The 13,376-nt window shown below is 43.5% G+C and overlaps 1 protein-coding gene across 1 annotated transcript in view; it reads left to right on the forward strand.

The window, feature by feature from the left end:
- Positions 1-4,185: 4,185 nt before the first annotated feature.
- Positions 4,186-13,376, forward strand: part of LOC100973558 (uncharacterized) — a 28,805-nt gene continuing 19,614 nt past the window's right edge. Inside the window, exons 1-2 of the mRNA XM_034950485.2 lie at positions 4,186-4,271; positions 4,989-5,077. Coding sequence (XP_034806376.2) covers positions 4,186-4,271; positions 4,989-5,077 — 175 coding nt within the window. The remainder of the gene's footprint in view (positions 4,272-4,988; positions 5,078-13,376) is intronic.

Consider the following 13,376-nt stretch of genomic DNA (forward strand, 5'->3'; position numbering starts at 1 on the left):
AGTGGTTTTCAATTGGGGGTGATTTTGTGCTCCAGAGACACTTGGCAATGTCTGGTGACATTTTTAGTCGTCATGAATGGCAGATGAGAGGATTCTACTGGCATCTAGTGGGTAGAGGCCAGGGATGCTGCAAAACACCCCCACAAACTTTAAAAATGTCATTTAGGTAACTCTTTTCTTCTTGTAGTTGAGTTAATGGAAATAACCCACACAAGGAAGAACAGAAGAAAAAAGGGAGACAAATGTGTGTGTGTGTGTGTGTGTGTGTGTGTGTGTGGTTTCTCTAAGGCTAAGAATGTAAAAATATATACATTGCAATGCATTTCATGGTACTTAATTTCCAGTCACAAGCTTATTAGAACTTCAGTTTATGATTCAAATTAGTCAACTCAGTTTTCTTAAACTATCATATTCATGGGCTATGAGAAATGCAAAAATGAACCAAATATAGTCTCTGCCCTTCAGGAACTTACAATTTTGTAGGACACAAAAGTAAATCACGATGGCAATAGATGCACATACAATTGTGAACAAAATGCTATAGGAACACTGGAGAAAGAGAGGATAACAAGTTACTGGATTTGACAAGTCAATTATAAAACTGTTAACAAAAGAAAAATAGAAGAAAGGTTTCTCAATGATAATCAAGATAGACCTGGAACAATGGCAAGATGTTTAAAGATAAAACATGAAAGCCCACAGGATACAAGTTAAGGAAATCTGAAAACAAACACAAGGACAGATACAGGATATGGCCAACAGCAGGGACTTGCTGGTAGAGTGGTTCAGAGGAAGATGGGGGAGAGAGCATCAGTGTAGATGCATCTGAAAAGCCAAGTTGGGTTCTGATCTTAGAGGTCAGAGAGTTTGGATTCTCCAACAATGGTCCTGAGAGGCTAATGAAGATTTCAATGTGGGAATGGCTTCATTGTAAATGACACAGAGAAGGACAATGGGAGATGGGAAGGACATTCCCTGACAGTGAGTTTCCAATGTGCCCTTTATTTACTAATCACAGGCTGTTGGACTGGCAGCCCACTACGTGCCCATGACTACAAAAAACAGGAAATTATTTTTCATTGGCCATCTTAATAAAAAGATAAATGAGCTTATTTTAATAATAATTTTAGAATATAGAACAGATGATGTTACAATCTTTTGGTATGCTTAATTTTATGCGCACACACACACACACACACACACACACAATTTCCAGTATCCTTGGTAAGCAAGAAACTCTATAATGTGGAATATTTTTGTCTCCATCACATATATCCCCTTTTTAAGATGAGAAATCATATTAAGCAAGGATATTTGAAAAGCTCATCAAATTTTGTAGGTTAATCAGTAGCCATAATCATTATGAACTTTGTCTTATTCTTCACAAGTTAACATTTTTCTACTTCAGAGAAAGTTAATCACTACCGTTTGGAAATAAAAATTAATTCAGATCAACTGAGTGAGTGTAATTCTGCCAACTTTATGCTCCTAAAGTAGCAATTTAAAGGACAGTTTCTTAAATGGGAAAAAAAAGTATGTGTGTCTGTGTGTTTCATCTTGTGCACGGAGACCAATGCTTTATAATGGGTCTCATGTAGTTAAAGCAAGACATTTCTTTTACAGGTTTAGCTGGTTCCACTGTTGCTCAGGTGTAAGAGTTTTCTCATGATTTGGCAAGTCAATTTTCTCTTTTTACTAGGCTAACAGTATTGCAGCCATGGTCTATGAAATAGTATTTTCCATCCTTAATCATCAATTTGCCCACCAGTTGGAGGTCACCTAGTCACATTTAGCCCTGACAACAGGTACTTCTTTTGCCAACCTCTATAAAGGGTGTGGGGGCGGGGGCGGGATCAGACCACATAACTTTTAGGTTATATGCTCTCATTAATATTAAAGACATATGAATTAATCAATATCTCAGAATTTCTGATCCTACGTTTTGGCCAGTGATGACCCTGAACCCTCTACTGTCTGAAATTCATCAAAAGTCTTATGAGAAATGTTTTTGTGGACTGCCTAAAAGATGTGCACAAGAGATCCCTATTACTACAAATCAGAGATGACAGGTTGTTTGCAGCCATTTGCTCATCCCACACCCATGACAAACATTTTTTATCTATTTCAGAACTTTTTCCTTCTGTGCATGGACTCAGCCACCCCAACTGAGCTATTCAGTCAACTAATATGAATAAATGGGAGTTGACATGTGAGTTGAAACTTATGTGCCATTATGGGGAAAGATTATCTAAATGCTACCCTGAATTAAACCAGACCATTGTGGGGCTGTGTACTCAGTCGAACAGGAAATTTTGGATGGTTCATGAAATTGATTCAGTGCCCTGTGCTTTGTGATTATGCCAACAGTTTCCATTGAGGGAATGTGGGTGTAACAACTTATGACACTTATTTCCCACGTAGCTCACAGCGTCATCATGATGAGGAACTGGGATTTGCCTTGGGGCTAAAAATTATTTTTAAAAAAACAAACAGTGCTTCTCAAAAGCAAACAAAATCCTGATTGATTGGTTTTTATGAACACCGTAAAACTTTAAAATACTTGTTATCTCCTGTTTTCTATGGAAGCTTAGAGTGAGATCTCTTGCCCACCTTCAAAAACTGTTCTGGATCTGAAAGTGTGCATACTTGAGTGTTAATCTTACCATTGGCTACATTATTTATTCTCCCTCCATGAATTTCCCCTCTGGTTCCTTAAACTATAATACTTATTTTATACAGTGTTGCCTATATTTTGGTACGCGGCCTCAAATCATCTGGGAGAAAATAATGCTATAAAAATCAATGCAGTAATTTACACAGGCTGCACTTGATCCCATTTCCGGTGTGTTTAATTTTTCATGCAAAAAATGATTAGCATTGGAAACATTTTATATAAATGAGATAGAGTTCTCAGAGCCAGGATGAGCTTAATAAAAAATGTTTTGTTGAAAATTGTCTTTTACTCTGTGCTCCTTGTAGCTCAATATTGTGAAACTTCCCACTGTCTTCAAAGCAGAAATGGATGGAAGGTGGGAAGAGAAAGGAACTTTTACACTTTATATGTGATCATAAAATCTTGATTACTGGCATATGTAGAAGTGTATATAGTAAATCTCACTGCCATGGATGGAAAAATTGTAATCCTCTATACAAGTGAAAAGGGAATACTTTAAATGAAGATTGAGAATTTATTGTGAAGGGAGCTGTACTAACTGCTATGAAAGTGGCTTCCTATGTTTGCTGCCCCAAAATACTCCTGCTAATTAGAACAACAAACCAGCACTTATCAAGTCCTTTTCCACCTATCAACTCCTTTATTACACCATCTTTAATTTTCTCAATTCTTGTGCCATCTAAACTTGAGTTGGGGAAGCTCAGTCTGTAATCTCTTTGACTCTTGTCTTATTTCTTACTGGAACATAGTACTTGATAAATCTGTCTTGAATGAATGAATGAATGGCTAATGGAAAGTGTCCATCCTCTAAGAATGTCCGTTCAGAAATTTCTGGACAGAAAAGCTGGTAATAACCTCCTCACTTTTTTCCTGTGAACCCAGAATTGCGAATGGAGGGAGTAAAAAAGCGTAATCTTGGAACAGGGGGCTGCAAACAGAGGTCCGAATGTGGTGGTGTCTCGACAGGACCTAGAGAGCATTAGGGCACCAAGTGCCTAGGAAAAGTCATCAGGAGGACACATCAGGAAGTAGAGGAGTGTGCTTACTCCATGTATCTCCCTAGCATTTAAAGTCCGCTGACTTTAAACGGGCTGGAAGGAACACGGTTCCAGTTTATCTCCATATCGGGTTAAAGGACATGAAACCTAGCTAGAAGGAACATTGCTCCACCACTGGCCCATCAGTTCTGTTTCCTACTCGGTTTTTGCTTAACGAGTTGTGGTGTTTAGAGTTGGGAGATACATGGAGAAAGTCACTTTTTAGGAGAGGATCAGAGATCCGCAGGCTCATTTCACTAAATGCCGCGGACATCTGGTTCCAGGACCTGGACAGTCCTCTCCGGAGACTGGTGGGCCCCTCCAACACCTCCGTGGCTTCCCGGGATCAAGTATCGCACCTAAAAGGAGCGCAGAGGGCGTGCAACTGGCGGGAGAGGCGTGACCAGAGTGGAACCAAAAGTGGGTGGCCTGGGAACCTAAGGCGTGACCAGAACTGAAGGTAGGTAAGTGCGCATGCGCCGGATGCGAGTGGCCAATGAGGACCACAAGGTTGTAGCGTGTGGCCTGAGACGACGGCCAGGACTGGCCAGAAAGGAGAGGTGTGGAATGCAGGAAGAAAAGTGACGCGGACCAGAGGGGTCTTGCCTGTTCCGAGAGAATGGAAGGGGTTAGCCACGGCGGGAACGGCCCCGCCAGTGAGGAGCGCAGGCAGCAAGGCTTAGCGGAAGAGGCGTGACCCAGGCGTACCGCAGGGGCGTGGCCCGAACGAGCTGACTTTAGCCCTTACGTGAAAGGCGTGGCGTAGTCGCAAGGGTGTAAAAAAGAAATTCGAATTCGCGGGACGGTCGGCCTCAGGCGGAGTAGGGACGTGGGCCCAAGGGAGGGAGGTGGGGTAGGCAGACTAGTTGTGACTGGATGATCACTGGGCGAAGTGTGGAAAAGTGGCCACAGATGGAAAGGCGGGCAGCGGAGTAGTGACCGGCAAGGGAGGTGGCGCGAAAAGGGAAGTAGGGGCATGACGTAGTTGGAACGCAGAGACGTGCCTCGAACGTGGGGGCGCGGTCCTTACGTGTGGGCGTGCCTTGTTGCTCTGAGGGGCGTAACAAAGATGGTGGAGCAGGCGGAGGGCAGAGGCGTCGGCAAGTTAGCGTGCAGGCGCGTGGCAGCGACAGGAGATGTGTAGCCAGAGCGCAGAGCAGGTGTGGACTCCGGCGCTGGGGAAGCGTGGCCAGGGCGAGATTTGAGCCTGGGTCGGGGACAGAGTGGGGACTGATAGGGGCGTAACCTGGAGTGACGAAATGACGTTTGTTGCGTAGGGACGTGGCTAAACGTGAGGGGGCGTGGCCAAGATGGCCGTGTGCGGGATCCTCGGGTACCGGGAGCGAACGAGGAGGTTCTGGCTCAGGTAAGTCGTTCGGGTAAGGGCGGGCGGCAGTAAGGAGCGTGGGCAGCAGCAGGGCGTGGTCTGCCTGAGAGGGCAGAAACTGTGCCACTTGCCGCAAACATGACCGCGTGCCGCTATCGGCCCTGGAGCCAGAGAAGCTTTTGGTGCGGCGAGGTTGGCCGGGGCCCTGGCGGGGCTTCTCTGAGGAATGGGAGTGGGAGGCTGGCGGCGGGGAAATAGCCACTTCCCCACTCTAGCTCTCTTTCTCCGCTATGGGGATCACCAGACATCCTTTTAGGATTCTGTCTATTAAAAAGTAGAACAGCTTTCCCAGAGACATTGCGGGATGAGAGGAGTGTCCAGAAACCAAGGAGCAGCAAGCTGGGACTCCCTCGGGTCTGCATTGTTGATATTCCCACCTGACTATGCTAGAGGCTATGGACAGACACAGCCACCCCAGAGTAGATCAAAAGCACAGTTGTGTCCCTTGGACAAATCTGAGTTTTTCTGTTGTGCCTTGCCCCAGAGCCGGAGGAGAGGAACCTCCAAAATGCAGACATTCTTGGTGGCTGGGATTCTGTGTGATATTCAGCGTTAAATGCTGCTGCTCTGAGGCTGCTGGAAACGCGTTAGTATTAATATCTGTGTACTTCTCTCACATTTACTTTTGCTGGAAAAGCTTGGGAAATGACTTAACGAAGATGCGTAAACCTTAATTTGTTTATATGCTCCCTATTAGCCACTGAATACCACATTGCTTTCTGCTTCCCCTTCTTCCTTTACTGATAATCTGACCATTTCCACTATGCACTTTGAAAGTCTTGCTGGAGTATGGAGAATAGTCAGAAATCTCTGGTAAGATGCTGCCCCGCGCATCTCTCAGAGGAGTCACTATTCGTAGCCTGCATCAGAGTTCACGATGAACCAAAGTTCACCCCACCTCCCCTGTCTTCAGGGACTTAGTGAAAAGCTGCACTGTTCTTGAATATTTTGGAAATGAAAAACTTTCTGGGCTATTTTAAATCAGTACCTGGGCTGGAATTAACCGAAAGGCGAAACAGCAAGGGCACCATTCTCTGTGCCTATACGTAGCTGCCCTGTGCTTGGAACCAAGCAAAAAGGCTGCCACTGCTCACAGTTGCAATGGAATAAAGGTTGAGTGCCTTGTGATTGCATATGAATATTAAGGAAATCTGATGGAAAGAGGGAAATTCATCATGTCACTGGCCACACTGGGGCAGTTAGTTGCAACACACAAATCAGGTATAATATATTTTGAAACCTTTGGCAACCTCAGATTGGGATCACACTCTCAAGGAAGAAGTGAGTGAGAGGAGGAAGCTAAGCTTTCTTAAGACATAGCAGCGTAATCTCTAATTTAAGTTTCAGGAAATTGCAAAAGGCAGGCTTCCTTTTGAAATCAGGAGTTGAGAAAATGAAGAGTCAATCTGATGCCAATCAAGGAATTTTTCAATATAATTGTAACCTTTTGTTAGTACTTTTCCTGTCTGTTTCGCATAAGTTGCTTAATCAGGCAGAGTTCAAGCTATGAGGCATTTAATAAATACATTACTTCTGAATGACATTTAAAGACTTTTAGAATCTTTTCTTTTTTCACACATTTCTAAGGCTGCAAAACAACAGAAAAAGAACATGTTAGTAATATCCAAGGCATACATGAATAATCAGTGACAGCAAAGGATGTGTAGCACAGAAGGCTTAGCTCTCCTAGGCGGTATCCAGCCACACACTGGTAATTGTTGAAATGGAGTATTGGATATATAGATGATTTATTCTCACCATTTCTTTGTACAAGTTTGAAGTTTGCCCTAATAAGGGGAAAACAGATTCTAAATTCAGTTGACCCATGGACTATTGCTGTTTAAACCTGCTAAGTGAATTCAGATAGTGAAGTTATTTAAAAACCAGATGCTCTTACCTGGCTGCAGGAACTATCAAGATAAGATATTGAAAGCTTATTGGCAGTCTGTCTTTTAAATCCTGAGCCAGACTTTTTTACATGGCTTCAACAAGGTGATTTTTCATCTCCTTAGACATTTTGACATACACACTCCCACTAAAAACTGCATTTACACAAACACAGATAAAACTAAACAAAAGTGATTTTAACTTTGGTTTGAGAATTGTCAGCACCTTTTAGGCAACACAGACATACTTTAGGTGTCACTGGCTGTTACGAGTTCAATTGCACCCTCCCATCTCAAACTCATATACGTTTAAGTCTTAAGCCCCAGTACCTCAGAATGTGACCTCATATGGAGATTGGGTCTGTATAAAGGTAATTATGGTCATTAGGGTGACCACTAGTCCAATATAACTGGTGTCCTTAATTAAAAGGGAAATTTGGACACAGACAAGATGAGAATGGCTTACGAAAATTGGATTTAATGCTGACACAAGCCAAGGAATTACCAGAAGCAAGGTTTATTAGGTGTTCTCCAGAGAAACAAAACCAATTGTGTGTGTGTATGTGTATATATGTGTGTGTGTATGTATGTATGTGTGGGTGTGCCTGTGTATGTGCTTGTGCATGTGTGTGTGTGTGTGTAGAGAGAGAGAGATTTATTTTTAAAAATTGGCTCATGAATGTAGGCTTGTGAAATTTGCAGTGCAGGCCAGCAGACTGGAGACCAGGGAAGAATTGATATTACAGCCTGTCTTACTCAGTTTTGTGCTGTAACAGAATACCTGACACTGGATAATTTATAATGAACAGAAATTTATGTGGCTCATGATTCTGGAGGCTGGGAAGTCCAAGGGCATGGTGCCAGCATCTGCTCAGCATCTAGTGAGGGCTCTCTCTTGCATCATCCCATAGCACAAGGCAGAAGGGCAAGAACATGTGCATGTGAGGGGTGGGAGTGGTTGGGGGTGAAGAAGGAGGGAGGGAGGGAAGGAAAGAGGCCAAATTTATCCTTATATCAGGAACCCACTACCTCAGAAACTAACCAGCTCCCCCTAATAATGGCATTAATCCATTCATGAGGGGAGAGCCCTCATGATTTAATCACCTCCCGACACTTTTGCATTGCAGATTAAGTTTCCAAAACGTGAACTTTGGGGACACATTCAGACTGGATTGTGAGCACAAACTGGTGCCATGGCACAGCTCCAGTCCAAAGGCAGTCTGGAGGTAGAATTTCCTTTTCCTCAGGGGACCTGTCTTTTTCAACTTAAGGCTTTCAACGGATTGGGTAGGGCCCACCCACATGAAGGGTAATAATCTTTATTCCAAGTCTACTGATTTAAATGTTAATCTTATCTAAAAAATACATTCACAGTGACATTTAAACTGGTATTTGACCAAACATCTGGATACCATGACCTACCCAAGTTGGCACATAAAATTAACCATCCAAGTAGAAAGGCCTGGAACAGAGCGCTCATTGCCCTCAGAAGGAACCAACCCTGCAGAGAACTTGGACCTCAGATTTCTAACCTCCAGAACCATGAGACAACAAAAATTTTTAAGCCACCCAGTCTATGGTACTTTCTTACGAGCTAATACATTGGCCTAAAGACCTCCGGTAGGGAGTCAAGCCTAGAGGTAAGGAACCTCCACAGGATTCACTAACTTCCTACCAGTCCCCTTTAATGTAATGGCTGCACATCTCTGGCTCCCTGAGTTCAGCGCACATTAGCAAAGTGATGCATATGCAAAGCAAAGCGCATGGCACTGTGCCAAAAGACTGGCTTCTCATCCTGCTGTGCTTTATTTCACAATGCACATTGAGATGATTCTCGCTCCTTTCACGTAGGTGTAGTCTTCTCTCTAGCTTAGATGGAGCAGGATCAAGGACAGCAGTACAGAGGAGAAGAGCTAGTTCACAGCCAATTACTAGCATGAATGTGCACAAAGAGAGGGGAGGATGAAAGCACGTTTGCCTGCTTTCTCAGCATCACTGAGGACCATGATGTGGGTTTTATATCTTACATTCTTCTTGGAAAGATGGTGTGAAGAAATAAAGTTCAGATTTGTAAGGGAAATGTGTCTTTAGTGCCCCTCAACTTCTACATTTGTGCCTTTTGCCACCCATTCCCACCTACCCCAACCCCCACCACTACCCCAGCATGGCCATACTGCTGAGAGCCCCTCTTTTGGCAAGAGAAGGCAGAATCTGAGGTGGCAAAAAACACCCTGCTGTAAACTGGTTTGCTCTGTGTTTCTCTTACCCATACTATGTGCATTTCAAGAGGCTCCTAAGGGAGAAATTACATACCTGGAAGGTACAGTTCAAGTCTAGGTCATGTTTGCATCATAGCACCCACCACTGTGCTTGGAGCAAAAGAAATGACAATACATTTTGAAATGAAAGTGCTAACTGGCAGAATCCCAGCCCTGTGAGACTAGATGAGGTTCATACTCAGGGAGGGTCCTCTTTTAGATCAGGCAGGATTTGGGGGGTCCTTTGGATCTTTTAGATAGGGGTATGAGACCCTCCTCTCAAAGGAGAAATATTTAAAAGTGTTTTAAAAGTATAGACATCCCTACAAATGGGTGATGACATTTGAGAAAAGGAAAGACCCCTAGTACTGTCTCAGAGCATGCTGGCAGTCATGGCACAGTTCTTAGTTCTTGAAATGCGGACCAACATCTTTGTCACCAAGGGAGCCTACTCGGGTCAGTTGGCTAGTACTCCCAGCACCCATTTTGAATGAGGCACTGTGTCCCTAAGAGATGCAGCTCTGACCAAGGCAGACACGGTCCCTACCACCGTGGGGCTTAGATACTGGAGAGGATGCAGTCATAAAGTACATTCCTGGTCAGGTATTAATTCGACTGTGATAAGCACTGTGACCACAAAGCAGTTCTGGGCTGACCTGGTGAGCTTGTGGTCGGGGGAGCTTAGAGGAAGTGACGCTGGTGTCAGTCACCTGAAGTGGGGGTAGGGATTCACCAGTCACAGATGGAGGGAGAGTCCAGGAAAGGAAGGGCATCTGCACAGGCCAGAGGGAAAGGCAGGAGTTGGAAGAACTAAAGTCCATGTGGCTGGTGGGCGGGCAGAAGTGCAAAGTGAATGTGAGGGAAAGCAAGTGGGTCTGTCATCTTGGGGTGACCAATGAGTTTGAGGAACAAGAGTGGATAATTGACTCCCATTTGCCCTCCCCTTCACCTCAGGGTGCGTATTACTAGTCTGAATATTGTCCTACTTAGAGGTTTTCTCATGATCTTAAAGTCTCTTGTTTACAGCTTTCACTTCTCTGCCCTCTTCCCTCTAGGTTATTGGGTTCCTGCAAGTTATCTGGGAACTGATCAAAGTTTCAGGGTAAGATGGTGGTGATGAACACCCTGAGGGTCACTCGTCCTGTGTCCCCATGCAAATTGCTGTGGAGAAGCTTCCAGATTCCAAGGCCCAGGCCATTCTGCAGCCTCTGTACTTGTACTTACAAAATCCAGAAATAAGCCTGAGAGTACACCATTTCATTAAAGAGAGGAGAAAAGGCTTGTTGGTTTTATAAAAATCACGTGTGTTAAGCATTTGTAGCTGTGATGTCATGGGCATTCCAGTGTGAGATTATATGCCTTATGGACTGTGAGAATAACTGTTTCTCTATTTGTCCAGTAAAATAAATGTGGAACATTCTTTCTTGACAAATGTTAAAATGTTAAAATGATGTCATGCAGAAACTGGAGAAGGTTTCAGATATTCTGGAACCTATTCTTTATTATTTCTGGTTAGCAGTTGTCTTTTTACTAAGGTTGATCCACAAACTGCAGATTATTTCTGTGAATCTTAAATTGCTGGAAGCTGCACATTAATGTTTGCAAGCAGTTCAGTGGCTTCATGCTTCAGAATATTCTGTCCAGGGTTAAGAATTGCAGAATTAATTCTAGCTGACTGATTTGCAAGTGTGTACTCTGCTGTAAACACAGAAGATCATGTGACACAGCAAATGTTCTTCCTCAAGCCTTTCTCATCTCGTTCCCCTCCTGGAAATACAAGGTACTATCTGCAGCTGGATGTTGCAGGGATTCTCCACTGTGGCACGATGGACATTGGGGATGGATCATTCTGTGGTGTGGGGGCTGCCCTTTGCTCACTAGATGTTGAGTGGCATCTCTGATCTCTTGCCAGTAGCACTCCCCAAATGATCACATTCAGATATGTTTCAAGACATTGCTAAATGTCCCCTGGGAGGGAGGGCAAAATAACCCTGGGAGAGAACCGCTGAGATGATAGGAGAGATGTCTGTGATGGTGGAGAGTTGTGTTTAATGAATTGGCTAAATATATCTTTTGGGTTTTTTTAATATATTTTCCACTATTCACAATGAATGTACATAGTTTTCAAATACTGGCTTGTTTCAGGATTTGAGGTTTCTCAGATTGTGCTCTTTGGGTTTACCCTTTTTGAACCTCCACGCACATAAGAAAAGGAATTCCGTTAATAATGTTGATTTAGCTGGATCCATTGCCTTGAAAGTGCTTCAGAAGAATTTTTTATTACAAGTTTATTTTGTTTTATCCCAACATTGACTATGTTCTCATTGAAATGAGTTGGTCGGGGTCATAACAAATTTATGATTGCTGGGTGTGCCCGTATCCTACCCAGACTGGCTTATTCCGAACCCTGGGACTGCATTCTAAGGCTTAACATGGAAAAAATTTAGTCATATTTATCTAGTTACTAACGTTTTGTGTGAGTGTGGGGTTTTTGCCTTGATCTTTAGTTTGTCTTTATTTGCAGAAAGTTGAAAGTTAAATGCCTAAAGTCCAATCAGCCTATGCCATTAGGATAACTTGCTGCTTTTAGTGCCAACAGAAACCAAATAGTGGTCCCCCGAGGAGATGGGGTTCACTTGACTAATAGCTATATTATATGATGTGTTCTTGTTTCTAAGTTACTAGAAAAACACAGGTGGAAGTCAACATTTGATTTTGTTTGTGGTATGTTTCACTGTTCCAACCTGTTTTCCCCAAGGAGAATATTGTGGTCTTTCTTGCCCTGGGCCTTTGAGCAGGTCCTATTCCTATATTCTGGACCCTCATCTGCTCAATTGTAAACACAGTTCTCATTGTTTCTGACAGCTCAGTACCCCAGCAGAAGGCTAGTGTACACTTGTAACCAGGAATAACACCGGATTCTTGAGGGTTAGAAGCTCAGTTATGAGGCCGGGCATGGTGGCTCATCCCAGCACTTTTGGGAGACCGAGGCAGGCGGATCACCTGAGGTCAGGAGTTCAAGACCAGCCTGACCAACATAGTGAAACCTCGTCTCTACTAAAAATACAAAAATTAGCCAGGGGTCGTGGTGCATGCCTGTAGTCTCAGCTACTCAGGAGGCTGAGGCAGGAGAATCACTTGAACCTGGGAGGCGGAGGTTGCAGTGGACCAGGATCTGTACTCTGTCTCAAAAAAAAAAAAAAAAAAGAAAGTTGTGGCAGCTACTTCTAGTACTTTGTTATCATCATCGTAGGCTCAGTGCCTGCCTCAGATATTTAAGTCTGAACATTTTAAGAGGAGGCAAAGCAGAATAAGGAGTGAATGAAAGTAGGAGGTTGTGGCAAATTCGGTAAGCAGCATTTCAGGTCAGCCCTGTGCTCTGTGCTCATCATATCTTTGCTCCCAAGGCTCTCCACAGATAATCTTTAGCTGTCAACTCAGATTGCTGTTTGCTGTTATCTCAAGTAGCAGACAGTAACTGTTGATAGTCCTAACTTTAGGGACTTGTAATATAACAAGATAAAAATAAAAGCCTACACCTGTTATCCAAGATGAAAATAAAATCAGTTTCACTTAGCGTATCATCTAGTGAAATTTAGCGTGATGATCGCATAAAAAGATTTAGGTGGCCGGGCGTGATGGCTCACGCCTGTAACCCCAGCCCTTTGGGAGGCCATGGGGGGCGGATCACGAGGTCAGGAGAACAAGACCATCCTGGCCAACATGGTGAAACCGCGTCTCTACTAAAATACAAAAAATTAGCCAGGCATGGTGGCACGCACCTGTGGTCCCAGTTACACGAGAGGCTGTGAGGCAGGGGAATCGCTTGAACCCGGGAGTCGGAGGTTGCAGTGACCCGAGATCGTGCCACTGCTCTCCAACCTGGGTGACAGAGCAGGACTCTGTCTCCAAAAAAAAAAGATTTAGGCATGAGATCTTAGGCCATAGGAAAATTAATTTAATAATGTTAATTCTTAATGAAATATAAAGAGTATCAGCTATAATGTAAATAGTACAAATTTAATATTATTCCAGTGATTCTTAATGTTCATGATCTCCCTGCTTTTAGAAAGAAAAGAAACATTTCCTTTTAGGATAACTTGGCCTAGAATGGCGCTGTCTAAAATGTAGCCA

Source organism: Pan paniscus, chromosome X (genome assembly GCF_029289425.2).
Source record: "Pan paniscus chromosome X, NHGRI_mPanPan1-v2.0_pri, whole genome shotgun sequence".
Lineage (NCBI taxonomy): Eukaryota > Metazoa > Chordata > Mammalia > Primates > Hominidae > Pan > Pan paniscus.